This window comes from Conger conger, chromosome 1, assembly GCF_963514075.1.
Source record: "Conger conger chromosome 1, fConCon1.1, whole genome shotgun sequence".
In the NCBI taxonomy this organism is placed as follows: Eukaryota; Metazoa; Chordata; class Actinopteri; order Anguilliformes; family Congridae; genus Conger; species Conger conger.
The window spans coordinates 37,219,975-37,247,275 of NC_083760.1; the positions used below are offsets into that span (position 1 = coordinate 37,219,975).

The 27,301-nt window shown below is 42.1% G+C and overlaps 1 protein-coding gene across 1 annotated transcript; it reads left to right on the forward strand.

Annotated features, from left to right (window-relative positions):
- Positions 1 to 8,072: 8,072 nt before the first annotated feature.
- On the forward strand, positions 8,073 to 12,830 carry LOC133124949 (protein FAM200A-like). Its single transcript, XM_061236595.1, has 6 exons — positions 8,073 to 8,181; positions 8,762 to 8,997; positions 9,413 to 9,445; positions 10,742 to 11,578; positions 12,381 to 12,510; positions 12,637 to 12,830. The coding sequence occupies exons 1-6, from the start codon at positions 8,073 to 8,075 to the stop codon at positions 12,828 to 12,830; spliced, it is 1,539 nt and encodes a 512-aa protein (XP_061092579.1).
- Positions 12,831 to 27,301: the final 14,471 nt, after the last annotated feature.

The window sequence follows — 27,301 nt, forward strand, 5'->3', positions numbered from 1 at the left end:
TATTTATCCATTGGATATTGAAAGCGAAAATTCCCTGCTTTCAGCGAAAAGGGACCGTGTTAATCTCACCACGCACCATTTAAAATGCATTGGAAAAGTTTACCATGACATAAAAATATATAGAGACCATGAATGTAAAATGATTAGACCAGTTGCTTATGGTAAAATAGACCCGGTGTTATATTATATCAGGCAAATATTGCACTCTGAACGGAGTGCACAACCCCATCTGTAAAAAAGTTAAACAGGATGAAAACATGAAAAATTATTATTTTAACCAATGCATTTTAAAAAATGCGATCGTCCAGCATGCCTGGACATAAACTACAGGGATTGAACTAGCCTACAGACTGCTGTAACTGTGAGGTTACACTGCACAATGTCAATGGAAATGCAAATCTTTAATTTGGCAATTTGGCTATTATCTGACTAACAATGGTGACATTTAGCTATTTTAAAATGCAATGAAATTTGTCAGTACAGTAAAAAAAAAAAAAAAACACCCCTTGCGGTCATAAGCAGTACCGATTTCACGGTTAACTGTTGGTGAGATGGAATCCACATGGTATCCCTCTGCATACATCTTATCACCACTTCATCTCATTCTCCCTCCCTCTTCCTCCCCGTCCTCCCCCTCCTCCCACCCACACTTCCTCAGCCCGCTGTAACCTCCACTCCCTCTCACCCTCTTCCTTTGCCACCACTGTCACCGCCTCACTCCCCCCTCTCAAATCCTTCTCCAAACTCCCCACTGACTCTGCATCTGCCACCCTCCTTTCATCTCTCTCCTCTGCCTTTGACTCTCTCTGTCCCCCTGTCTCAAAGCCACCTCGCACATCCCCTCCCAGTCCTTGGATATCTGACACCCTCCGTACCTCCAGGGCCAGCCTCCGCACAGCAGAGAGGAAATGGGGAAAATTCAGAGACCCTTCAGACCTCACAAATTACCAGTCTCTCCTGGCGGCATTCCCTTCCGCTGTCACTGCCGCCAAAGTAAAATACTAATACACAATACACAAATACTATCAACTCCACTTGTAACCCCCGGAAACTGTTCTCTATTTTCTCCTCTCTCCTCAACGCACCGCCTCCTCCACCTCAGTCCTCCTTCGCTGCTGATGACTTTGCTGATTTTTTCAATGAGAAGGTCACAGACATCCGCAGATCCTTTACATTCACCGCCCCCCTCTCTGTGCTCTTCCCCCCCTCTAGGCCCATCCCTTCCTTTTCCACTTTCTCCCCCCTTACAGACTCTGATGTTGCTCTCCCACCGCCCTACAACCTGTGCCCTTGACCCTATCCCCTCTTCTCTTCTCCAAACTATCACACCTGGCATTCTCCCATTTGTCACCTCCCTTGTCAACTCCTCCCTGTCTTCTGGCTGTTTTCCAGCATCCTCCAAGAGGGCCCACATCACAATGCTAAAAAAGCCGACTCTGGATCCCTCCATCATCCAGAACTACCACCCGGTATCTCTTCTTCCTTTTCTTTCTAAAACCATAGAACGAGCCTCTTCTAGTCAACTTTCTTCTTTCTTTTCTAACAACAACCTGCTAGACCCCCATCAGTCTGGCTTCAGATCGGGCCACTCAACAGAGGCCGCGCTCCTCTCCGTCAGTGAATCACTCCATGCCGCATGAGCAGCCTCCCTCTCCTCTGTGTTCTTCTAGATCTCTCTGCTGCCTTCGACACTGTGGATCACTCCATCCTCCTGTCTGCCCTGTCAGCAACGGGCATCTGTGGCACAGCCCTGGACTGGATTGAGTCCTACCTCTCTGGTCGCTCCTTCCAGGTTGCCTGGGCTGGTACGGTATCGACACCTCGGCCCCTTGCCACAGGAGTTCCCCAGGGCTCAGTCCTAGGCCCGCTTCTTTTTTCTCTTTACACTTGTTCACTTGGCCATGTTATTACTGCACATGGGCTATCCTACCACTGCTATGCTGATGATACCCAACTCTTCATCTCGTTCCCACCATCTGATACACAGGTTTCAGCCCGTATCTCTGCTTGCCTGAGTGACATCCAGAGCTGGATGGGCAACCACCATCTAAAGCTCTCCCCATCTGGATCTCTCCATTTCCCTCAGGGATACCACACTTATGCCATCACCCAGTGCAAGGAACCTCGGCGTGGTGATGGACAGCAGACTGTCCCTCTCCGAGAACATAGCGGCGGTGACCCGGTCATGCAGGTTCTTCCTATACAACATATGGAGAATCCGCCCCTTTCTCACCCCCTACTCAACCCAGCTCCTGGTCCAAGCGATGGTTCTGTCCCGCCTGGACTACTGCAATTCTCTCTTGGCTGGCCTCCCAGCATAACACATCGCTCAGTACTGTAATTTTATTTTAATTCTATACAATCTTTTCTTCATCTTTATCAAGATTGTGAATAAAAACATTGTTCATTGTAGTTCATATGTTACTATACCTACGGATACACCTGAAAGGGCTTTTGACTTTTACAGAGGATCACATTTCTGCACTTGAATTGATTGGTAATGAAATTCATAAGTGAGAATGAAATTAAATGCATTTTGAGGTCAATTTCCACTCATTCCCGTTTGTTCATACTCCCACCACAGGAGCACTCTATCTTGCAACATAAATGGTCACTAAAATGACAATATTACATTTTAAAGTAGTTTGGAATATTAATATGATCTCATTACAATTGCTAAGCTAGCTTATGAAAATGTCAACTTATGCTATTATTAATAACATTATTATTTTATTATGATTATGCAGGCAGTAACGTTACTGCAGATGGAAGAATGACAGAACACATGGGACATCAGTATAGCATACATTATTTCCTCAGTGTGAATATGCTAGGCTTCAGCCATAATTTGCAACATTGCTAGCTAAGCCTTTTGATTTTTTATTTATTTATTTTATTTAACCTTAATTTAACCAGGTTAGTCTCATTGATTAGGAAATCTCTTTTCCAAGAGTGACCTGGCCAAGAAAAGCAGCACAAAATTACAGACACGCATAATTACATCATAATACATCACATTAGTACATATGAAGGAATTTATGCACTAAAGGTAACATGTTAAAACATACCTAGCTGGTAGCTGTTAGTTTTGTGTTGGAAAAGTAAACACAAGCACATGTTTCCCTTTGGAATATACACTCAATGAGCACTTTATAAGGTATTTATTAGACTTATTTTTTAGACTTCTACTACTGTAGCCTTAGAGTTATGATGTGTTCAGAGATGCTCTTCTGCATACCACTGTTCTAATGTGTGGTTATTTGCATTTCTGTCACCTTCAAGTCAGCTTTGACCAGTCTGGCCCTTCTCAGCCATTTCTGTCTGGAGAACTGCTGGATTTTTTTTTTGCAAACTCTAGAGACTAGTGTGTGTGAAAATCCTAGGAGACCAGCAGTTTCTGAGATACTCAAAACACTAACAATCATTCCACTTAGATCAAATTTTTTGAATGGTTGATTTGAACATTAACTGAAGCTCCTAACCTGTGGCTACATGTTTGTATGCATTGCACTGCTGCAACACAACTGGCTGATTAGATAATTGCATAAATAAGTAGGTCTAATAAAGTAAAAATGTTCTAGTAAAGGGCTCGGTGAGTGTTATTTTCAATGGAAAAACTTATAGAAGCAACTGCCGGAGTAAAGCAGATTAATCAACTGATTAATTCAACTAATGGAAAAAATCTAATGGTTGAACCCTAATTTAATCAACAAGAATATTATGATTAAAATATTAAATTAACTTAAGAAAAGAAATTGTGCATATGTGGAATTGTATGTGATAAAATGACTGTTTTTGTGGCTTTTAAATGCAGCATTCCATCAAGGTTAAATGCTGGACCCTGACGGCACTGCACGGCAGATTTCAGATTTCACGCATACAGTGGTGTGAAAAAGTGTTTGCCCCCTTCCTGATTTCTTATTTTTTTGCATGTTTGTCACACTTAAATGTTTCAGATCATCAAACAAATTTAAATATTAGTCAAAGGCAACACAAGTAAACACAAAATGCAGTTTTTAAATGAAGGTTTTTATTATTAAGGGAGAAAAAAAATCCAAACCTACATGGCCCTGTGTGAAAAAGTGATTGCCCCCCCTGTTAAAACATAACTTAACTGTGGTTTATCAAACCTGAGTTCAATTTCTCTAGCCACACCCAGGCCTGATTACTGCCACACCTGTTCTCAATCAAGAAATCACTTAAATAGGACCTGCCTGACAAAGTGAAGTAGACCAAATGATCCTCAAAAGCTAGACATCATGCCGAGAGCTTAGGGACAAATGAGAAAGAAAGTAATTGAGATCTATCAGTCTGGAAAAGGTTATAAAGCCATTTCTAAAGCTTTGGGACTCCAGCCAACCACAGTGAGAGCCATTATCCACAAATGGCGAAAACATGGAACAGTGGTGAACCTTCCCAGGAGTGGCCGGCCGACCAAAATTACCCCAAGAGCGCAGCGACGACTCATCCAAGGGGTCACAAAAGAACATCCAAAGAACTGCCTTAACTCACTTGCCTCAGTTAAGGTCAGTGTTCATGATGACTCCACCATAAGAAAGAGGCTGGGCAAAAATGGCCTGCATGGCAGAGTTCCAAGACGAAAACCACTGCTGAGCAAAAAGAACATTAAGGCTCGTCTCAATTTTGCCAGAAAACATCTTGATGATCCCCAAGACTTTTGGGAAAATACTCTGTGGTCTGACGAGACAAAAGTTGAACTTTTTGGAAGGTGTGTGTCCCATTACATCTGGCGTAAAAGTAACACCGCATTTCAGAAAAATAACATCATACCAGCAGTAAAATATGGTGGTGGTAGTGTGATGGTCTGGGGCTGTTCTGCTGCTTCAGGACCTGGAAGACTTGCTGTGATAAATGGAACCATGAATTCTGCTGTCTACCAAAAAATCCTGAAGGAGAATGTCCGGCCATCTGTTCGTGACCTCAAGCTGAAACGAACTTGGGTTCTGCAGCAGGACAATGATCCAAAACACACCAGCAAGTCCACCTCTGAATCGCTGAGAAAAACAAAATGAAGACTTTGGAGTGGCCTAGTCAAAGTCCTGACCTGAATCCTATTGAGATGCTGTGGCATGACCTTAAAAAGGCGGTTCATGCTCAAACCCTCCAATGTGGCTGAATTACAACAATTCTGCAAAGATGAGTGGGCCAAAATTCTTCCACAGCGCTGTAAGAGACTCATTGCAAGTTATCGCAAACGCTTGATTGCAGTTATTGCTGCTAAGGGTGGCCCAACCAGTTATTAGGTTTAGGGGGCAATCACTTTTTCACACAGGGCCATGTAGGTTTGGATTTTTTTTCTCCCTTAATAATAAAAACCTTTATTTAAAAACTGCATTTTGTGTTTACTTGTGTTGTCTTTGAATAATATTTAAATTTGTTTGATCTGAAATATTTAAGTGTGACAAACATGCAAAAAAATAAGAAATCAGGAAGGGGGCAAACACTTTTTCACACCACTGTACATGGCAGTTGGTGGCAGTTTGAACTTTCAGAATTCTGACTGTATCCAGGTCAATATTTTCGCTGGACACTCCTCATATGTCGCCTTAAAACTTGAAGGTCCCAGATATTGGTGAATAGTTTAAATGTATATTGATAATAGATATGTGATATTGTGAGTGATACCCCTACATTTAGATAGCAAATAATCATGCTGCATCCTTCTGACTGAATTTACATAGCAACTGTACATCCAGATCTTGCTGCTTCACTGACAGTGCCCAAGAGAAACTGATGATGATTCAGAAAATATACAGCTTTTAAATATTTAAATAGATCCTATAGCGGGACTTTTGTCATTTATGGACAGGGAGATGGACATTTTTGAATGCTTTAATTTATATTGTTCGAATGACCAAGTGCAGTTAAAAAGCAAATTGTATGTGTTATTCGTTTATTCTAGCTACATCATAATAACCTCATTCAGGGACCAGTAAAGGCCTAGAACACACAAGCACTTAGTTCTTGTAAGTTTGATTACCATTCTGTAAGAAATGTATTGGGGAGCTCACGTGTGTAACATGGTTAATAATGTTTACACTTGCCATTGTACCAGAAGTGTACATATGCATACTTTGGTTTAGTGCTTTGTCACTTTAAATGATCTGTGTGGCCGCCTTTAAGAGAATGACACAGGGGAGGGGCGGCATGGATGGTGCAGTGGGTAGCACTGCCACCTCACAGCAAGGAGGTCCTGGGTTCAAATTCCGGTCGGCCGGGGCCTCTCTGTGTAGAGTTGACAGAGCCTGCCGTCTTTTCATAGTGTTCTAGTAAGAAAATGTTTGCCGAACAGGTGACTTTATAAAATGTTGACTTTGTGTACGACACAACACTATTTATATTTTTTTGTCTTTTTGAAGTTTTCACTTTAGCTAACCAAATACGCTAAATTATGAGCAAGCAACGTATTTGGCTATGTAACTAGCTGGCTATATAACTAAGATATAATAGTCTACCCTGGCAGCACGGATGGTGCAGTGGGTAGCACTACCGCCTCACAGCAAGGTTCAAATCCCGGTCGGCCGGGGCTCTGTGTGGAGTTTGCATGTTCACCCCATGTTTGCGTGTGTTTCCTCTGGGTACTCCGGTTTCCTCCCACAGTCCTGCAGGCAGGTTAGGCTGATTGGAGAGTCTAAATTGCCAGTGAATGGAGTGAATGGTGTGTATGCCCTGTGATGGACTGGTGACCTGTCCAGAGTGTATTCCTGCCTTTCGCCCAATGTATGCTGGGATAAGCTCCAGTCCCCCTGCTACCCTGTTCAGGATAAGTGGGTTAAGATAATGGATGGAAGGGTGGACGTTCTTTCCAGTTCGGTTATGCTGCTTTGGCAGTAGGATGACAAGTTCCAAAGCACCACAAATATATTTATTTTCTCTATTTAATTGTGCCAATGTTCTTTCATAATATTATATTTGGGATACACATGTACTTGTTGAGTGTGTTGTGGATATCGCAATATAATGCTGTGTGGTCTGGAGGCTAGCTATTTTACATTATTGCCATCGCCATTGCTGGTGGGCTAATGTTAATCTTTTTGTTTGCCAGCATGTATGCTGCATATGGCGATTGTGCGACAGACTGCTAGTATCACTGCCATATTTTCCTGTTTTGTCATCAGAAGTCCTGATTTCATAAGAATAAACGCCATTGCTGTGAACAGCTACTCCGGACGTGGGCTGTTATTCTACAAACACAACCCAAGATCACATCGGTTACACTGCTGCCGTGATGGTCTTCTTGTTCATGCTGGACATCAGAAGAGGACTACCGACACCACACAAGCAGACAAGAATAACCAGGGCTGTCTCCCCATGTAGTACTGGTAGCCTAGCTTCTTGAGTCTGAGTGAAAATCTATGTCTTCTAGGCTAAATCTGGAGATTGTGAATAGTTAGTTAGTTATTAGGTATACTTCAAACAAGATAGTAGTTTTAGACAGTGATTTCAATAATTTCTGAAGGTCGATGCTTTGTTTTCAAAGTTTTTTTGTTTAGAGCGAGTAACATGGTAATTCCTGTTTTGGCCACATGGTGGTAGTAGAGTACCACAGTTAATGCTACATTGAGCCAGAATTGGTCTGGCTTTTGTGTTATTGCCGGTCCAAAATAAGTTATATATCAGGGGTCTCAAACTCGCGGCCCGCGGGCCTGGACGATATCAAAGTTTAGTGTTAGTGCGGCCCACGCGTTTTTTGCCGAGTCGTTACGCTTGCTGCGCTTGCCCTGGGCTTTTATATTTTTTTATCACTAATGGGCTACCATAGCTCAGGCTCGTGACAGCTTCCGGTGGCGTTTGTTGTCAAGTTAGCCAACGCGAATTAGCAACGTTACTCACTTGGTTGAAATGTGATTCCGGAGTGACACCAAGTGGAAGGAAAATATATCCTGTCACCCAGCCCGTGCTCCTAGGAAGGGAGAGCCACGCAGACAGAGCGCATTTCTGACCTGTCAGGTAACATATCTGATCAACTGCGTGAGAAAGCCAAACATTTCCATGTATACTCAGTCGCTCTTGATGAGAGCACAGACATCACTGACACTGCGCAGCTCGCAATGGATGTCCGTGGTGTTGACGTGGAGTTGCTCACAGTGATTCCAATGCATGGCCAGACCACCGCTCAGGAGATATTCCGCCAGCTGTGTGATGCCATTGTGGATGCCGGTTTGCCATGGAAGAGGTTGCTGGAATAACAACCGACGGAGCGCCATCAATGATAGGGAGAAGAAATGGACTGGTGGCACTTGTTCAAAGAAAACTGGAAGAGGAGGGTGTGGAGGAGGTCATTGCTCTGCACTGCATTATCCATCAGCAGGCCCTTTGCAGCAAATGCCTGAAGTTTGACAATGTGATGTCTGTCGTTGTGAAATGCATCAACTATATCAGATCCAGGGGCTTGAAGCACCAGGAGTTCCGCGCCTTTTTGGAAGAAATAGTCAGCATATGAGGATGTGCTCTACTTCACCGAGGTACGTTGGCTCAGCAGGGGGTTTTTTGAGGTGAGAGCAGAAGTGAAAGCCTTCATGGAGAAGGATGGGATGGCTGTTCCTGTGCTAAGTGATCCCAAATGGCTCATGGACTTAGCTTTTCTTGTTGACATCACACAGGAGCTGAATGTACTGAACAAGAAGTTACAAGGCCAGGGGCAGCTTGTCAGTGCAGCCTATGACAACATGAGAGCATTCTCCACAAAACTTGTGTTATGGAAAGCCCAGCTCTCTGACAAACCTCTGCCATTTCCCAGCATGCAAAGCACTCATGGATGTGGGCACACCATTCAGTGGTGAGAAGTATGCTGATGCCATTGTGAGGAATTGTGAGGAATTTGATCACAGGTTTGCAGACTTCAAGACACACAGAGCCACTTTTCAAATTTTTGCTGACCCCTTCTCCTTTGTTGTACAAGATGTCCCTCCTGTGCTTCAAATGGAGCTTATTGACCTGCAGTGCAATTCTGAACTCAAAGCCAAGTTCAGGGAGGTGAGTGGAAAAGTAGACAAGCTTGGACAATTTTTGAGAGAATTGCCCCCCACCTTCCCTGAGCTTTCCAGGATGTTCAAGCGGACCATGTGCCTTTTTGGGAGCACATATCTGTGTGAAAAGCTCTTTTCCACCATGAACTTTAATAAGTCAAACTTACTGATGAGCATCTTCAGGCCATACTGAGGATCTCAACTGCTTCTTCCCTCAAGCCAAATGTGGCTCAGCTGTGTGAGAGGAAGCGCTGCCAGGTCTCTGGCAGCAAGGAGTAGGCAAGAGAAGCCTATGTTCTGAAGAACCCATTGATGTTGAAGAACTGTTAATAATAAAGATTGAGAAGATTGGATCAGTTGTACTTTTTTTTTTTTTGGAATACTTGAAACCCTTTTTTTGTGGAATACTTGATGCGGCCCAGCCTCACCCAGACTCTACCTCCAGCGGCCCCCAGGTAAGTTGAGTTTGAAACCCCTGGTATATATATAAATCTTTTGAATATGATTATTTGAGCAACTTTACAAGGGATTGGCATTAAATTTATGGTTATGTTTTTTTGTACATTTTATATATTGCTATACAGACATTTTCTACTGTATAGCCTATGGTTAATTGTTCATTGATATTTCTGTTCCTTTCCTCTGATTTCCCACCCATATTTGATGCACTGATTCATAATGGATAGCATTACTGGGTTAGGCAGTATTGGCGGGGTAGGGGTCGTTTTATGTTTGGTTCTCCTTGGTCAGCAGATGAGACTGCTACAATCCAACCCATTACTTCTACTTCACTGCCAAGTTCTACTACTCAACAGGCACAGGCCACTAGTGTGTTTAAACCCCAAGCTGATTCTTCTGAGCCAGTGTCACCCTCAGGGAACAAGGAGGTTTCAGTTGAGCTACTGGCAGGTATTGTTGAGCAGGAGGGTCGCTCCATTGGTGAAAGCATTGTGTCATGTCTGAGAGTCGCTAAAGCAGTGGGTGATGGGGTGGGTCCTCAGAATAATAGTGGGATGGGGGAACTTAAGATCACATTTACATTTTTACATTTTTGTCATTTGGCAGATGCTTTTAATCCAAAGCGATTTACAAGTGCATAGGTTCTACCATAAGTCAAAGCATCACATCCAGAACTAGCAAAATACACATGAAATGCTGTGCTAAACATAGTCGTCATCATAAGTGCAAATCTTTATTTATTTATTTTTTTTTGGGGGGGGGGTTAGACAAGGATAGGGATATCAGAAAGGAGGGGCAGGGGAAATCAGGAGGGAGGAGTTTCAAAAGGTGGGTTTTGAGTCTGCGTCGAAATAGGGGGAGGGATTCTGCTGTTCTGACAGTGGTAGGCAAGTCATTCCACCACTGAGGAACCAGAATGGAAAACAGGCGTGAACGTGCAGCTCGACCGCCAGGTGCACGTAGAGAGGGAACCGTAAGGCGACCAGAGCTGGCAGACCAGAGTGGTCTAGCTGGGGAGTAGGGAGTGATCAGGGATTGTATGTAAGGTGGGGCAGTCCCCTTAGCAGCCTGAAATGCCAACACTAGGGCCTTGAAACGGATGCGTGCGGCAATAGGAAGCCAGTGGAGGCCAATGAGAAGCGGGGTGACATGAGCCGACCTGGGCTGTCTGGTGATCAGGCGGGCTGCAGCATTCTGGACCAGCTGGAGGGGCTTGATGGCACACGCTGGGAGGCCGGCTAGGAGGGAGTTGCAGTAATCCAGGCGGGAAATGACGAGCGCCTGGACATCAGGATAAGCTGAAAAACCTGAGTGCAGAGCAGAAGCTACAGAAAGTAGAAGAGTTAAAGAAGAATCTGACATCTCAGCAGATGTTTTTCACCAGAGCAAAATCACAAAGTGAAGCTGCTGTGAAAGCAAGCTTTATTGTGGCAGAAGAGATAGCCAAATCAGCCCGGTCATTTACCGAGGGAGAGTTTCTGAAGAGCTGCATGATGAAGGTGTGCGATGTCTTGTGTCCAGACAACAGGCAGATATTGGCAAATGTAAGCCTGAGTAGAAATACGGTTGCTGATCGGGTTTGTGAGATGGCCACTGATTTAAGAACACAGTTGATGGAAAGAAGCAAAGACATTATTGCATACTGTCTTGCTGTGGATGAAAGTACTGACATGACGGACACTGCACAGCTAGCCATCTTCATCCGTGGAGTGGACTCCAGTTTGTGCGTTACAGAGGAAATATTGGACATTAAATCAATGCACGGGACAACGACAGAAAAATACATTTTTGAAAAGGTATGTCAAAGTGTAACCGACATGAAACTGCCCTGGAACAAACTGATTGGACTTACAACAGATGGAGCACCGGCGATGTGCAGTGAAAAAAGTGGGCTAGTGGGGAGGATGCGGGTAAAGATGCAGGAGGAGAACTGTACTGGTGAGTTGAAAGTATATCACTGCATCATACATAAGGAAACGCTATGTGGTAAAGTGTTAAAAATGGAACATTTAATGAGCACTGTAACGCAAACTGTAAACTTTATCGACGTGGAAACTGCACCTGTACAGATTCAGATGGAGCTGATAGAGCTGCAGTGTAATGAGACACTAAAGGCAAAGTATGACACTGTAGGGCCCGCACAGTTTATTTGCTCCATTCCTGAAGCAATGCCTCAGCTCCGTCTACATGTGGCTTGAACCTTGTGCATGTTTGGGAGTACATATCTGTGTGAGAAGCTGTTCTCAGTGATGAAGATTAACAAAACAGCACACAGGAGTCGTCTCACTGATGAACGCCTGCAGTCCATTCTGAGAATCTCCACAACACAGAATCTTACACCAAACATAAACAACCTTGGTGCCAAGAAAAGATCCCAAGCATCCAGCTCTGACAAAACAGCAAAGAAAACTGAATGTTTTGATTTGTTATTTTTTGCTGAAAAGCACTAATTTTATTTATATTTCCAGAGTTTTTGGACCATGCTCATATTTTGAATTTGTATGATTTTGACAGGAGATATTTTTATGGAGAGCAAAATATTTATTTATATTTAAAGTTTAAGTTTATTTTTTATAAAATGGCACAAGAGCAAAGAAAACTGAATGTTTTGATTTGTTATTTTTACTTTTGCGGAAAAGCATATTTTTTATTTAGTTTCTTCAGGGTTTTTTGCAGCATGTTCATATTTAGAATTGATATGATTTTGACAAGAGCAAAGTATTTTAAATTATATAAAGTTTAAGTTAATTTATTCTAGAATAATATTCCTGTCTGTTTTTATTCATATTTATGTTAAAAAAACATTTAGTTTTAGCGTGTTCAATAAATGTTTATCCTGTTCGGCCCGCGACCTAAAGTGTGCTTTGAGTTTTGGCCCCCTGTGCAATTGAGTTTGACACCCCTGATCTAGAACAAGCTCTCCTTGATCAGGTCCTCCTGGTTCACTCAGACTTTAACAAGCCATTCCTGCTGTCTGTGGATGCGTCGAGCAATGGTCTGGGTGCTGTGCTCTTACAGGTGCCTGAAGGTGGGAACAAGGCCAGACTGGTGACTTTTGCGAGTAAGTCACTGACCGATGCGCAGTCTAAATATCCTGCTCATAGGCTGGAGATTTTTGCTCTTTGTTGGGCCGTCTGTGATAAGTTTAGCCATTGGCTAAAAGGGTGCCCATTCACGGTCTGGACAGATAACAACCCCCTGACATACATCCTGTCCAAACCCAAACTAGATGCATGTGAGCAAAGGTGGGTTACCAAGTGGGCCCTGTTTGAGATTGACATCAAGTATATCCCGGGGCCCAGGAATGTGGTAGTGGATGCGTTGAGCCGGCAGCCCTTTGTGAAGCCCAGTTCCCTCCACAGGCTCACAAGAGTCCCCTAGAAGGAGCTGCTGGACGAGGCAGTTGGAGTGCAAGCTGAGAGGGTGCAGTTTTTCGTTGGTCTGGAGAGCTGTCCTTTGACTGCAGGGACCGGGGAGATTTCCTATGTGGAGAGGGGTCAGAGGCCTTTGAGAAGAGAATGTGGCCACAAGCCATTGGGGGCTGTGAGACTGCTTAAGGCATGGTAGAAGTTGTCCGAATGGGAGTGCTATATCGTGTGATGAAGGAACCAGTATCCAAGAAGATGTCCTACCAATATGTTGTGCCTGCTTCACTGAAGCCAGCAGTCCTGAACGGTGTCCATGATGAGGCCGGACATCAAGGTCAGCAACGGATGCTGTGGTTGACAAGACAGAGGTTCTTCTGGCAAGGACTGGAGGCTGATGTCAAGGACTATGTCAAGTGCTGTCGAAGATGTGTGCTGGCAAACAAAGGGGAACGTGGAAGAAGAAAACTGGCAGACAGATGGGAGAATATGCTTTATGTTGTTGCGGAGAAGAACTGTGACATTTATGTGTATAGGATCCACAACACTTCCACTGGCCACGAGAAGACTGTGCACCGCAACCTCATCATGCTGGTTAACTTCCTGCCACTGGCTGACACACCAGAGCAAACAAATGATGAAGTCACCAGTTCTGATGAAAGTAATGCACCTACTGATGAGATGAATGCTGAGGAGAGAACAAGTGTGTGGGTGTCAGAGCTGATTAGTGATGTGTCGGAGGATGGGAGATCGAGTCACATGGAAAAAGAGTGCAGGTCAAGTGAGGGACCTGGGTTGGCTCCTGGTTCTGACCCGTTGACAGATATTACTGAGGAGGAAACTGTGGATAACGGCCCCAAGTCAGTGGACTCTGCCATCAGGCACAAAGGCACGACTCCCAACGCATGGACTCTGACTTAAGACACTGTCATTCAAATCCTGTTCACCACCCAACTCTTACCTGTGACTTAGTGCAACCTTATGGTGATGGTAACTCTGTCATGACTGTCCCCCTGACTTCTGTTCCAGACTGTCAGACAACAGAGACTGGTAGACGTACTATGTCGAGGGCGGGGTGTTACTTTAAACCTGTTAGGAGACTCATTGAAACAATGCAGACACAGAGAGTCTAGGGTAATGAGTTTAAGAAAGTAGCCATATTGGTGTGAGATTCTTTGAGTTTACAGTTTAGAGTGGATACCAATTATCTAAAAAATCTAAAAAATCTTTCCCTCCAATTTTTGGTCTTTTATTTTCATTGGGGCCAATTTTCTCATTGTTACCAAGTGTGATTAACATGCAATAGGCATGTTTACCTGGGGATTTAGTTTGACTCCCTCATTCTATGGAATGTTTGGTGACATATAATTGCAAGGCTTTGCATGCCTCATGCTTATTTTGTTAGGGCAGGTGTAATTCAGAGGGGGAGGGTGTAACATGATTAATAATGTTTACATTTGTACCAGAAGTGTACATATGCATACGGTGGTTCAGTGCTCTGTCACTTTAAATTATCTGTATGGCAACCTTTAAGGGAATGATGCACCTTACGTTCTTCCCAGTTTGGTTATTTTCTGTTCTGTCATCAGAGGTCCTGATTGCATAAGAATAAACGCCATTGCTGTGAACAGCTACTCCAGACGTGGGCTCAGTTATTCTACAAACACAATGTGAGATCACATCGGTTACACGTGCACACACAGCGGTCTACATTCTAAAGCTCTACTTTCACAGAAAGAAAAGACAGCAGGATGAGTATAACAGAACACAAGAGACCCATGTCTGTGCAGCAAATCAGAGAAGTTGGCTCTAAAAGATGTAGCATCAGAGCCAGGCATAAGGGATACTACAAAAAAAGTAGTGTCAAATGCATTTGTCACTCGGATTGTGACAACTGTAATAAAGTAGCAAAAAAAGAAATTCAAGCATGTATCACCCAAAATGAGGCACATCTTTATAGGGATGGGACGAAATATCGTAGTACGGAATTTCGCGATACAGAAACGTGACGATCATGCATCATGGTGCTGAAAAATGTATCTCTCGAAATAAACTTCCATTACACCATTACACGCGACAAAGGGATAACTTTGCAGTCAACATGGACACTGAGATGGAAATTGAGGATGCTTCACCTGGATATAAATAATTTGTTTGGTGGTTCTTTGAGTTTCCAGTGCTAAATGAAAATGGTAATAGAGTCATCGACAAGACAAACACTGCGTCTAAGCTATGCAAAGCCACCAACACCAGACACCAGAAATATGAATCACCATCTTCAACAGCACCACAGAGATACATTAAAGCAGAACCCAGCACAGAAACAACCTAAAGGACAGACAACACTTAACTCATTTGCACCAACTACACCCCCATCAAGTGCGCGATCAAAAGAGATAAGTAAATCCATTGGCAAGTACATGGCTCATGACCTGAGGCCATTTTCAAGGGATTTCAGAAAATGATCATCACACTGGAGCCCGAATATAATATACCATCCCGTGCACACTTTTCGCACAATGTCATACCCAATCTCTACAAAGAAACAAAACAAAACGTGACAGAGAGTCTGAAGAATGCCGACTGCATCTCCGTCACAACTGACAGTTACACGTCCCGTGCCACCCAGAGCTACATCACCATCACATATCACATCATCAACGATAACTGGGAGATGCCAAGTTTTGTTCTGCAAACCGGAGTGAACATAGCCAAAGTCTTGAAAACAGCTGTTGCAGAATGTGAGTTGAAAAGGCCAAATAACACCATTGGTGTTGTTACAGACAATATGCGTAATATGGACATCGCGGTGAGTGAAAGCGGTCTCCGACCTCATATCAAGTGTTCAGCGCACACTCTTAATCTAGCTACCCAGCGAGGCTTGCAGGTAACCCGCGTCAGTCGTCTCCTTGGCCGTGTGTGAAGAGTCACAGCGTTCTTCCATAGGAGTTCCATGACCACCGCAGTGTTGGCCTCCAACCAGACCCTGCTGCACTTGCCATGCCATAAACTACTCACTGATGTCCCAACCCGGTGGAACAGCACGTATGAGGTGCTTGATTGCTACGTGGAGCAACAAGCTGCTGTGAAAGCAGCTCTGAGCAGCCCAGACATTCGAAGAAATGCCAGAGACATTGATACTCTTGATTGCAATGATATATCTGATGCAGAAGACATTGCGAAGCTGCTCAAGCCGCTGAAGACAGCCACAACTGTTGTGTGCACCGAAAAACAGCCCACAGTGTGACTCATTATGCCACTGAAGTGCATGATTGATCAGAGCATGTCACCCAACGAAGAGTTCAATCCTCCGAGATTTCTTGGACAGGTACTCCGGGGAAGCTCACCCTACTCCTCAGAAGAGCACAGCACTAGACCCACGATTCAGAACCCTACCCAATCTAGATGAGCTATGAGAATCTGTCTATGCCTGGTTATCCAAGAAAGCTGCAGGCCGACATTTGCGACACAATCAGGTAATTACTTTCTTAAAAAACATACCCTAGAACGATTGGTAAGCGAACATTTAGCTAGCTAACGTTAGATTAGTTCACTTAGCCGCTTGCTATGCATCCATGTCTAGGTCTGAGTAGCGGATTTAACTTGACTGAGCATAGCTAGCTAACGTTGCTTTTAAAAAAATTTGAATGAATGTTTGTATTTAAAGATAATGACTTCTGGTCCCAACGGCCTGGGGCGGCCTGTAGCGTAAATGACTGGGAAAACGCAAGGTTTTGTGGTTTGAATTCCAGTGTAGCCCGCGGGGGCCAGTCGCGCGTAGGTGTAGAGCCTTACAATGGTCACCACAGCTCGAATCCACCCTTTGGCAAACCATGACATAAATAATGGAAAGTTTCCTTGTACAATTGTCCCATAGTCATGTTTGTTCTGTAATTAGATTTGGTCTCCACCTCCATTTCACTATGGATAGGAAATCCTTTCTGCCTTCATTCTACTTAATAGTAGAATATAATATCTCACATTACAATTAAGGTATTTGGCCTTGTCCCCCAACTGTTCACTCTGAAAAATTGCATCAGATTGCAAACCCAAACATTGCTTCAGCATACTTTTCACACATCCACTCACTCACACTACTGATGCAACTGACTTTCACACTACACATTTTTGTTAACTGGTTATTTCAAATAAATTTGACCTTGTTTTTTAAATGCGTCAGTGTGTGTGTCCCTCTTTGTCACGGCCAGTGAGCCAGGTCATGACAGATCATAAAAGTATATAATTTAATCTTCTAATCCTGACAAACTTCACATTCAAATTAATAATAACAAACAGGAAATAAAATGAAAGGCAGGCAGCTGGTTGGAAGTTTTTATGGCAACTGAAGGAGAACAATATTTACAACTTGTCTACTATCCATGCACACAGATACGGACAGCAATTGCCAAAATATCCACTCACTGAGAACTTTATTAGGAACACCTACTTAGTCTTGGGCGACATGGCTCAGGCAGTAAGAGCAGTTGTCTGGCAGTCGGAGGGTTGCCAGTTCGATCCCCCGCCCGGGCTGTGTCGAAGTGTCCCTGAGCAAGACACCTAACCCCCAAATACTCCTGACGAGCTGGTCGGGGCCTTGCATGGCAGCCAATCGCTGTGAGTGTGTGTATGAATGGGTGAATGGAGAAGCATCAATTGTACAGCGCTTTGGATAAAGGCGCTATATAAACGCCTGCCATTTACCATTTAATCAGCCAATCGTGGCAGCAGTGCAATGCATAAAATCATGCAGATACAGGTCAGGAGCTTCAGTTTATGTGATCTCAGTGATTTTGACTGTGGCATGTTTGTTGGTGCCAGACCGGCAGGACAGAACAAGTATTTCTGTAACTGCTGATCTCCTGGGATTTTCACGCATAACAGTCTCTTGAGTTTACTCAGAATGGTGCGAAAAACCAAAAAAAACATTCAGTGATCGGCAGTTCTGCAGACGGAAATGGCTTGAGGATGAGCGAGGTAATGGAGAAGGGCCAGACTGGTCTAAGCTGACAGGAAGGTGACAGTAATGCAAATAACTATACATTACATCAGTGAACAGATTTCTGAACATACAATGCGTCAAACCTCTAGGTGGATAGACTACAGCAGCAGAAGACCTAATACGTCTAATAAATACCTAATACAGTGCTCACTGAGTGTATATTGTCAAATAGAACATGCAAAATACGTATCTGAGGTGAAGGGTATAGCTTATTAAAGTACAGAACTGTATAAACATATTTACACTAACACAATGAGGCAACATAAAAGTAGTACGTGCAAATAGCAGTGTATGTCAATATACGGAAAGTTCTACAAGTACTGACATTACGTCAATTATTGCAATTTCTTACATACACAAAAAAAGATTACAGTGTTATATACAGTGCCATCTGTAATGTTTAGGACAAAGACATTTTTTTATTCGACTCTGTATTCTACTACTCTACTACTTTTAGATTTGCAATCAAACAATTGACATGCGGTAAAAATGTATATTCTCAGGAAATATTGAAGGGCAGACTTTGGTTTCAGCATATTGAAATTACAGTGTGTTTTATACATCATAACCATAAACACCATATTTTTCTAAGCTTTTTCTTGCCTCTGGTTTGTATTATTGTCATTAAACATGAGGGCCAAAGTTGATCCAATGAATGTCAGGAAGCCATTATGAGACTGAAAAATAAAAATCTGTAATGTCTGTTTTGTTATGTCAAACCTTAGGTGTAACTCAATCAACTGTTTAGAACAGCATTAAGGAGAGAGAACATGTAATGGGGCAAAGGGCATGGCAAGCCAAGTAAGACCTCTACAGCTGGTAGCTGAAGAATTCTCATCAGAATGAAGAAAAATCGCCAAACACGTGACCGAACGATCAGAAACACTCTTCAAGAGGCAAGCGTGGATGTGTCAGAGACTACTGTCCACAGAAGACTACAGTAATGTCTCAGTGGGTCACAGACTTCAAGCAGTCATGCATACAAAAAATATGCAGTAAACATGAATCATTTACATCACATAAATATGTCCCAAACATTATGGTGCCCTGAAATGGGGGATTATGTTTAAAAAGTGCTGTCATGTCTACATGGTGAAACTAGAATGTATAATACCCTTTAATGAAAAAACTTGCACTTTGAATCATTTGTTTATGAATATAAAATTGTGGTGTACTGAGCTAAATTAATGTTTTTGTACGTAGTAATTACGGAGGGAATTGCATATTACAATTCTTATGAACACATAAACACAACAACAGCAACAAATATATGAGTGAATAATGATGTATTGTTGTTTGTAACAATATTAGCAGGGTTGATATGCACAGGTATTAAAGGAGACTGGTCTTGGGACTGGGGCAGTTGGAATAACCATCTCCCGAAAGTCAGATGCTGCCACAACTGCTGGGTCTCCTGAAGCTTCTCAGGACTGGTGTTAAGTACTGGTATTGTTCTGATTTTGCCAAGGACTTCACAGACCTCTTTGGAAGCACATCTGTAGCCTACCTGGGAGAAAATATACACTCCTCCACATGCTGATCACCTGAAGATATCAAAGTAACATGAGTTAGGATGAAAGTAACCAAGAGACCCGTACTAATTATACTATGTGCCTAATTATACTGTAATGCCTGGCATTATTGTACTAAACAAAGAAAAAACAAAACAATAATTATGTATTTACTGTACATTCATATAATTTAAGGTAACATGGGTGTAAATATTGTAGAATATAATTATTGTGGAAACTGCTGTATTATTTAAGTACTTAAACTGGGCAACTACATAATATGGGCAAGTTAACAACAACAACAATAATATATTAATGGTAAATAAAGTAACATATACCAAAATAAGATATCTGAATGACAGTAAGTTAGGCCTATGACAATAAACAATTGGCATTGGCGCTACTTACTGCTTTTACAATAGCAGTGAAATAAGAGTAACAATAATACATTTTATGTCTAAGCCTTCATGACACAGTGAATCAAACGTAGATACAAATTGGCAATACTATTAATGACGGTGATATTTTAAACCTTCATGTGATAGCATGTTAATGTAGCTGGCTACGACGTTGAGAAACAGACCTGCAGAGACATTATCCCGTTTACCTGTAATTTTCCCTCATAAAAAAGCGAACAATTGGAACATTCAAAATAACAATAATACATCGCAGTAACTGATTAAACTACAGGCAATTTTATTGAAAATATTCTGGGAATACCTCAACAACATGAATATCATGTTAGTAGTAAAATAATTATTTTGATAGATTTAGCGAAACGTGCGTCGGCGCCCATGGAAATTAATCGCACCAGGCGATTTCGCACTGCACTGAAAAGACGTCATTCATTTAACAGCGCCGCGATATCAACGTGCGGCCAAGAATATATTACATCCGAAGTGTTAAGAACTACCGTTGAGAATGAATGGGAGAAGTTAGGGGAAGTTAAGTAGGGAGGACAACCGAAAAATTTATTTCCGGAAATCAACATGAATATTATGATTAAAATCTCAGTTTAACCTTAAATTAACATGTTGTGGACAATAATTCTGCTTAGGTGGAATTTTAATGTGATTACTGTTTTTGTGGCTTTTAAGTGCTCATTTTACCAGCATTCCATCAATGTTAAATGCTGGACCCCGACTGCCCCGAAAAACGGGCAGATTTCACCCAACATTCAATTTTTTACATTTATGGAGCTCGAAAATGGTGACGCAACAATAGCTTTTACTGGTTTACTTCACGCGCTCTTACATGGCAGTTGGTGGCAGTTCGAACTCTCAGAATTGTGACTGTAGCCAGGTCAATATTTTTGCTGGATACTCAGTATGTCCAGCCTTATAAGTCCAAAGTCCCTGGTTACTTTTTAATAGTTTCAATGGATTTTGACAATCGACATGTCAGACTTCAATCATGTTAACGCTCTCGAGCATGCGTCTACGTTTAAGTAGCCGAATCACTGATAGCAACAAGATAAATTAATGACGATTCAGAAAATGTATAACTTTTAAAGATTTAAATAAATCCTATGGTGGGACTTTTGCGATTTATGGACGGTACGATAGAAATATTTGGTGCCGTTGAACGAATGCTTTTATTTCTATCGTTCGAATGACCAAGTGCCGTTAAAAAGCAAATTTTATGGCTTTGTGCTATTCGCGTATGCTAGCTACATCATGCTAACCTCGTACAGGGACCAGTAAAGGCTTAGAACATGCTAGCACTTAGTTATTGTACGTTTGATCACCTATACTGTGAAGTAAAAAAGTGGACAAATTACGTTTTCTGCAAGCAATGTATTGGCGAACTCACGTGCACAAACAGCGGTCTACATTCTAAAGCTCCACTTTGCCCTAAGTTAAGCTTAACTATCTGCGGAGACCCCGCGGCTTCGGAGATCCGCACAGCTGTTGGGCCCTTGAGCAAGGCCCTTAACCCTGCATTGCTCCAGGGGAGGATTGTCTCCTGCTTAGTCTAATCAACTGTACGTCACTCTGGATGAGAGCGTCTGCCAAATGCCTGTAATGTAATGGTCCCAGTTTTTGGCCTATTTGATTCTAAAGCATGACCCTGAAGTTGAGGAAGACATTCACCTTTGCCAATTTTGTCAAAGGCTTATAGCATCAAAGAAAATGCCTAGCCATTGCATTCTACATGGAATGTTTGCAGATCCAGTTCCTAGTCAACTGAGAGGTTTAAATCTCTTGAAGAAGATACTCAGACAGACAGTTAAGCCATTCCAAACTGTTCTTTCCAAAGAAAGGCAGCCTTTGCCTTGTCGTGTCTAGGAAACCACAGAGTCCAAAACTCAAAATCAGACTTTATTAGCACACGTGCATAAAGCCGGATCAGTTCTCCAGAACTGAACCCCGACAGTCATTTTTAGACCCATTTTATACACAGTTACTCCTCCTACAACCCCTTCTCAAACCTCATTGTGGCAAATCACCAACACTGTTCTTATCTTAACTCCTCCCAAAGCTCCTCCCACAACGTCATTGTGGCAAATCGCCAAAGGTCCTTATGCTCTGCCAGCTCTGTACAAAGTTCAGGGCGTTCTGCCAACTACGAACAAAGTTCAGGACTCCCCCCGTCCTCACTTCACCACACCTCCACACCTGCTCTTGGCAGAGTGGAAAACTACCAGACCTCATAAAGTTCTGGATGCCCCCCCCCTCTAACACACGCGTCATCCATACACGTCACGTCTTTCGTGTATCTTTCGCTTTTATAAGACGAACTAAGCAGCAGTAATAATTGAAAATATACAGACATACTAAACATTTGATTAATATGATCTTCTAATATTCTTTTCTAATATACAGACATACTAAACATTTTATTAATTATTCTCTTCTAAGTGAGTAAATGTACGTTGCATTCTTTGCTCTCATTTCAACAGTTTTCACTGTGGTTTCTTGCGTTTTCATAAACTCAGCTATAATTAATGTTCTAGGATCATTCGATTTGATAACAAGCAGCGTACATGGGATATATTGATTATAAGTCACTTGCATATAGATACACTTCTGGCATAAAACATCGAGAGTCCCGGAGAAATCAGCTGTAAAGGCATATCTCGCTTTGCCCGCTGTCCTTGACACAGTTCGGGTTCACTGTGTAATTCTAGCACAATTTAGCAGTTGATCAGTTTGAAACTATACAGGGTACATATCATACTTTAATATGGATATATTGATACACTTTTAGCATACATCGTCGAGAGTTTTGGAGGAACCAGCCTGCTCATCAAGATGGAGTCTGATTTTGACTTGTGATTGTTTATCATGCTTTTAGGAGGGAGATCTTTTGTTCTGTGAATTTTCCCCTACAGCCTCTGTCTCCAAACCTGTCTACCATCAATAGCTTGATTATCCAACAAAAAAACGTACTCTATCTGACAGCATATTGTCAATGCTGGCAAGGCTAACAATGTATTCGATACTCTAAAAAGGATAAATAATTTTTATGCTGTCAACTCCTTGTCAAACCAGCTATCAGTTGGTGACACAGAAGCAACTCCAAAAGGAGGAACACTGGAACACTGGTATTACCTCAAGACATTCCAGATATTTATCCTCAGTACACAATCCATCCCTTGCAAGGTAAAGACACCGTTGGAGATGCATCGTGTGGAGGGCAAACCTCTAAGCAGGGATAAAACTTTTGAGTTGCTGTCCTTTTTCTGAGAGGGAAAATAAAATATATCTACTGAATATAGGTCATCTCGGCTGCTGTCTATTGACCCAAGATTTCGCAGGAACATGGAATACATATTTCATTTGCTTTGGGAGAGTGAGTTGAATTCCTTATCAGCAAGCATTGTGCACACACCCTGAAATGTTAAAAAGTAGATCTCAATTCACCTCCATGACAGCCCATGAATTCTTGAGAAAACTTGATGAAAAGGACAAATCTCTTTGTGTAAATATCCAGGAAATTCTCAGTAACATGCGCGGAACTTAAGAAGTCATGTGCATGCTTCGGCACTTTTTTTCAGAACTTACATCCTTGCTGAATTGGCAGAATGCAGATATCAGGATTGACATTCATGACTCCAGGTGAGCTTTGTTTAATGGATCCTGTTACTGTCTCTCGACATTTCCATCACCATTTCCATGCACTTTTGCAGTTAATTTGCAACAAAAAGAATCCTCCTCTTGGAGAGGTCTCACAATTTAGAGGGGCACCTCATATTCACATGTTCCTTGCATTGGTGACAGTGAGGAAAGTTCTATAATGGAGTTCTTATCCAAACATGTGACATGTTCCTTTCCAAGCTCCATAGATTCTCCTATCTTGCATGCACTTGTCGAAGCTTTCCAAGTTCATCAATTCAACAAATACTGTCAAAGAAAGGATAAAGTGAATAACAGATACTACACTCGTTGTAGGTTTGGTTTCCCATGAAAATTGTTCAACAATGGCAGACTGAATGACCTATTCTCTAAGCCGACAAAACAAGTCTATGACAATGTCCGCAAAAAGCAGGATATTTGACATTATTTTACAATCCTGCTCTTCTTTTAGCATGGCAAGCAAACATTCATGTTCAGTTTGTTGCTGTCAATTCATTAGCCCTTGCCAGTCATGTGCCTGCTTATATTACAAAACATGAGAAGACAGAGCTCCAAGAGCTTGAGGATGACATACACAATGACAAATCTCGTGTCTAATATCATGCATGGTTAGCATGGTGTATGGTGTCTAATATCATGTTAGCCTTCATCCACCTTCGCTTTTCTGAAGTCCTTAGAACATCTGAGGATCTTCCGTTTGCTGGAAGACATATCATTGTCTTTGTGGATCTGTTGCAGCTCACACCTGTTAAAGGTAAACCCATTTTTATGACTCAGATTCCAGAAGAGTGATTGGGAGTATCGGCAATATCAATCTGTGAGAGAATATTCTGAACTGACAACATGTGCCAATCTAAAAATGAGGTGTATGGAAATATCCTCACTGACTTCAGAATGTGATCTCACCAGTTCTGCAATTACCATGTTAAACAAGCAGTTGGTCACTGGTCCTACTGATGTGCACTTACAAGCAGCTGCAATCTACACCAGTCTCCATGTTGCAGGGAAAGCACCAGTTTGTTTAATGGCAAATCTGGATGCCTGTGACCACTTCAACCGACTTCTGTTTGAGAGCGAAAATCAAACCAATTCCAGCAGTTGACAAAGTGGATCGCAACCACATCAGTCCAAAGATGTTAACAGAATCTTTGAGAAAGTGGAAGTCTTGAAAAGGTTATATGTCTAGGACAGCTAGAGTTGAAGTGTTCTTCATCTTTCTAAGAATGCCAGAGTGATACTGTGAAGGAATGAAGACATAGATCTAGGTTTGGTAAATGGTGCAATAGGTACAGTTATTGATATCTGTACAGACAAAATGACTTCTGTTTGAGTCAAATTTGACTCCATTGGTGAAGTATGTGCCATTGAATGAATCTGAAATTTTTAATTATCAGAGATATATATGTCATATGAGAGCAATTCCCTCTTACCTCTGTAGTGTCATAAATTCATAAATCATAAATCACAGGGCTTGAGTTTGGACAATGACATTGTGGATGTTGGAAGCTCCATTTTTCCAGGATGGCATGGCCTATGTGGCAGAGTAAGAAGTCTTTCAGGACTTCATTTGATTGCCCTTGACCCAAGGAAAGCCAAGTCTAATCAGAGCTATGTATTTGAGTACAGGCTACAGACACATCTTCTTGTGATTCCTATAGCAAAATATGCCAGCACTGGACAGAAAAATTATACAGGAATAAACTATTATGCCAATTCTATTATGTAAGTGCTCCTACATCTCCTTGACTTGTATGGTGACTGCTCCTGATGGAATACTTTCCTCTGCAGTAAGGAACTTATTCATGACTCTCAAAGCCAGCCAGATAAAAATAATTGTAAATCAGCAGAGAATTACATTTTTGTACAGGAATGGAACATCAACAAGAAGTTTAAAAAAAAAAATGAAACTCACACTAAACATTTGTTTGAATTTGATGCAGTATGGATGGAACATTGCAATTCCTGTTCCCTGATCAGTGAAGAACGTTTGACTTATTTTTATATTTGTCTGATGCGAATGTAACCGGGTGCATAAATGTAAGGTTCAACCTGAAGTACGCCCAGTCACACAATATAACAGAGGCCTCCTCTACAGTTTGTTAATAACAAGCACACTCACACAGCAACCCTTACTGCAAACAAGGTGATACTATATGTGATTCAGGTGCCATTAACACTAACACTCCATAACACGTGAGGACAGTACCCCTATTGACTAACCCGACCACCAATCAGCGCCGAGCCCACTATACAACATGAGACAAGTCCTAGGAGTCCAATGAATAACCTAACTACAGCCTACCTATACCAGTTGCTTCAATACATGAAAATAAAGAAAATAAAAGTAAATAGAAAGGTACAAGTGCGCCTCTAAGAAGCCACGCCAAGAAGACTCAAGGCACGGAGGTGTAATATAGGCTACATACCACGCGCACAAGCCGCTACACACCTTAGGTCGTCTGGCCAACAACTAGTCTATGGCCGTGCAACACAGGACACAAGCGAACGTGCCCGACAGCAGGTGGGTTCCGCCTGCCTGACAAGCGCAACCAAACAAACTTCAAACAAAACAGCACCGAGGCAAAACAGCAGTGACTGTTGCACCTACAAAGTGAAGAAAGAGTCACTGTTAATCTGGTATTTTATAGTTAAAATCCAATCGGAATATACATACAGCAAAACGGTACATTACCAAACAATCCGTGGAATTCTAAGCTGCGTGAGTTGTTACTTCCGTGTTTCAGAGGAGACTCCGCGAACAGACGCATCTTAATGAATGAATTAGAAGAGAACATAACGTTACTGTCGAAGAATGCAAAGTAATTACAGCTATAAAAATATAGCTCACCTACCGAAATCAGGGGACACAGCTAAATTGCAATGAATTACCCAACAGACAAAGGACAGCAAGCTGCAACCAAAGCATTGCGTTAGTCTGCGGTGTTCCTAACCCACACAATTTTATCAGGGGGGAAACAGAATAGATGTTTTCTTACCTCTCGTGGTAAGGCAGGCAGACATGAGAGGAGAGGACGAGACAGGAAACAAGAAACCGATCAGAGAGATCACAGAGAGAGAAAGGAAAAACATTTAAGAAGTAGGGAGCCAAGAGATTGGTTCAACAGGTGAGATCCTGCCGGTGCCACTCCCCTCACCTCAATTACTGCACCATTGGGGACAACAGAGAGTCTAACTCGCCTTGTCTCACATACAAAAATTGTTTTAAGGAATTCTACTCTGCAGCCACATGTATTGACACCTGCTTACTGCTCTGGGGACATGACACACACTTTAATTTACACATACCAGTCTCACACATACCTCATGATCATGCTATCACATTGACAGCAGGCTTTAAAGTCAAAACTGAGATTTCTGACTTTATACATAAGAATGTACAGGGGGGTCACTTTCATTTTAAAATGCACAGGGTTGTTTTTCATCTAGGAAATTCAATAGCTAGAGGTCACTACATAACATACCTAAGAAATGGTGACTACTGGCTTGAATGCAATAATGCAAATTGCACTGTACATAAAAGATTGCCATATAAATTGAAAGATGCTTAGTTGCAGTTTCTTGAAAATGTACTTCAGTGATGACATCACCTATTTAACATGCTTCCTCAACATTCTTTCTTGTTTCATTTTGGGTCTGCTGTCTGGCTCTTTTGTTATTTGAGGAGCAAAGTTTTTTGTCAAGATGGCGTTTGCAGGGCTGACAAATAAAACATGCTTTATTAAATGCAACAATTGAACAATGACAGCACTCATTTCAAACTACATGGCGTGTTTCCTCAGTGTTCTTTCTTTTTTCAGAATGGGTCTGTTTTATGGCACTTTGTCCAGTTTTTCATAAGCGTTCACAAGAATGTTTTGTTGTGTGTCTGTTGTCTGGC

Excerpts from the sequence above, each read along its gene's own strand:
- LOC133124949 (XM_061236595.1), top strand. The coding sequence starts at position 8,073 with ATGGATGTCCGTGGTGTTGACGTGGAGTTGCTCACAGTGATTCCAATG. Across the intron at positions 8,182-8,761 it reads TGATGCCATTGTGGATGCCG|CATGCAAAGCACTCATGGAT; the intron begins GTTTGCCATGGA and ends GCCATTTCCCAG. Across the intron at positions 9,446-10,741 it reads CTACCTCCAGCGGCCCCCAG|GATAAGCTGAAAAACCTGAG; the intron begins GTAAGTTGAGTT and ends CCTGGACATCAG.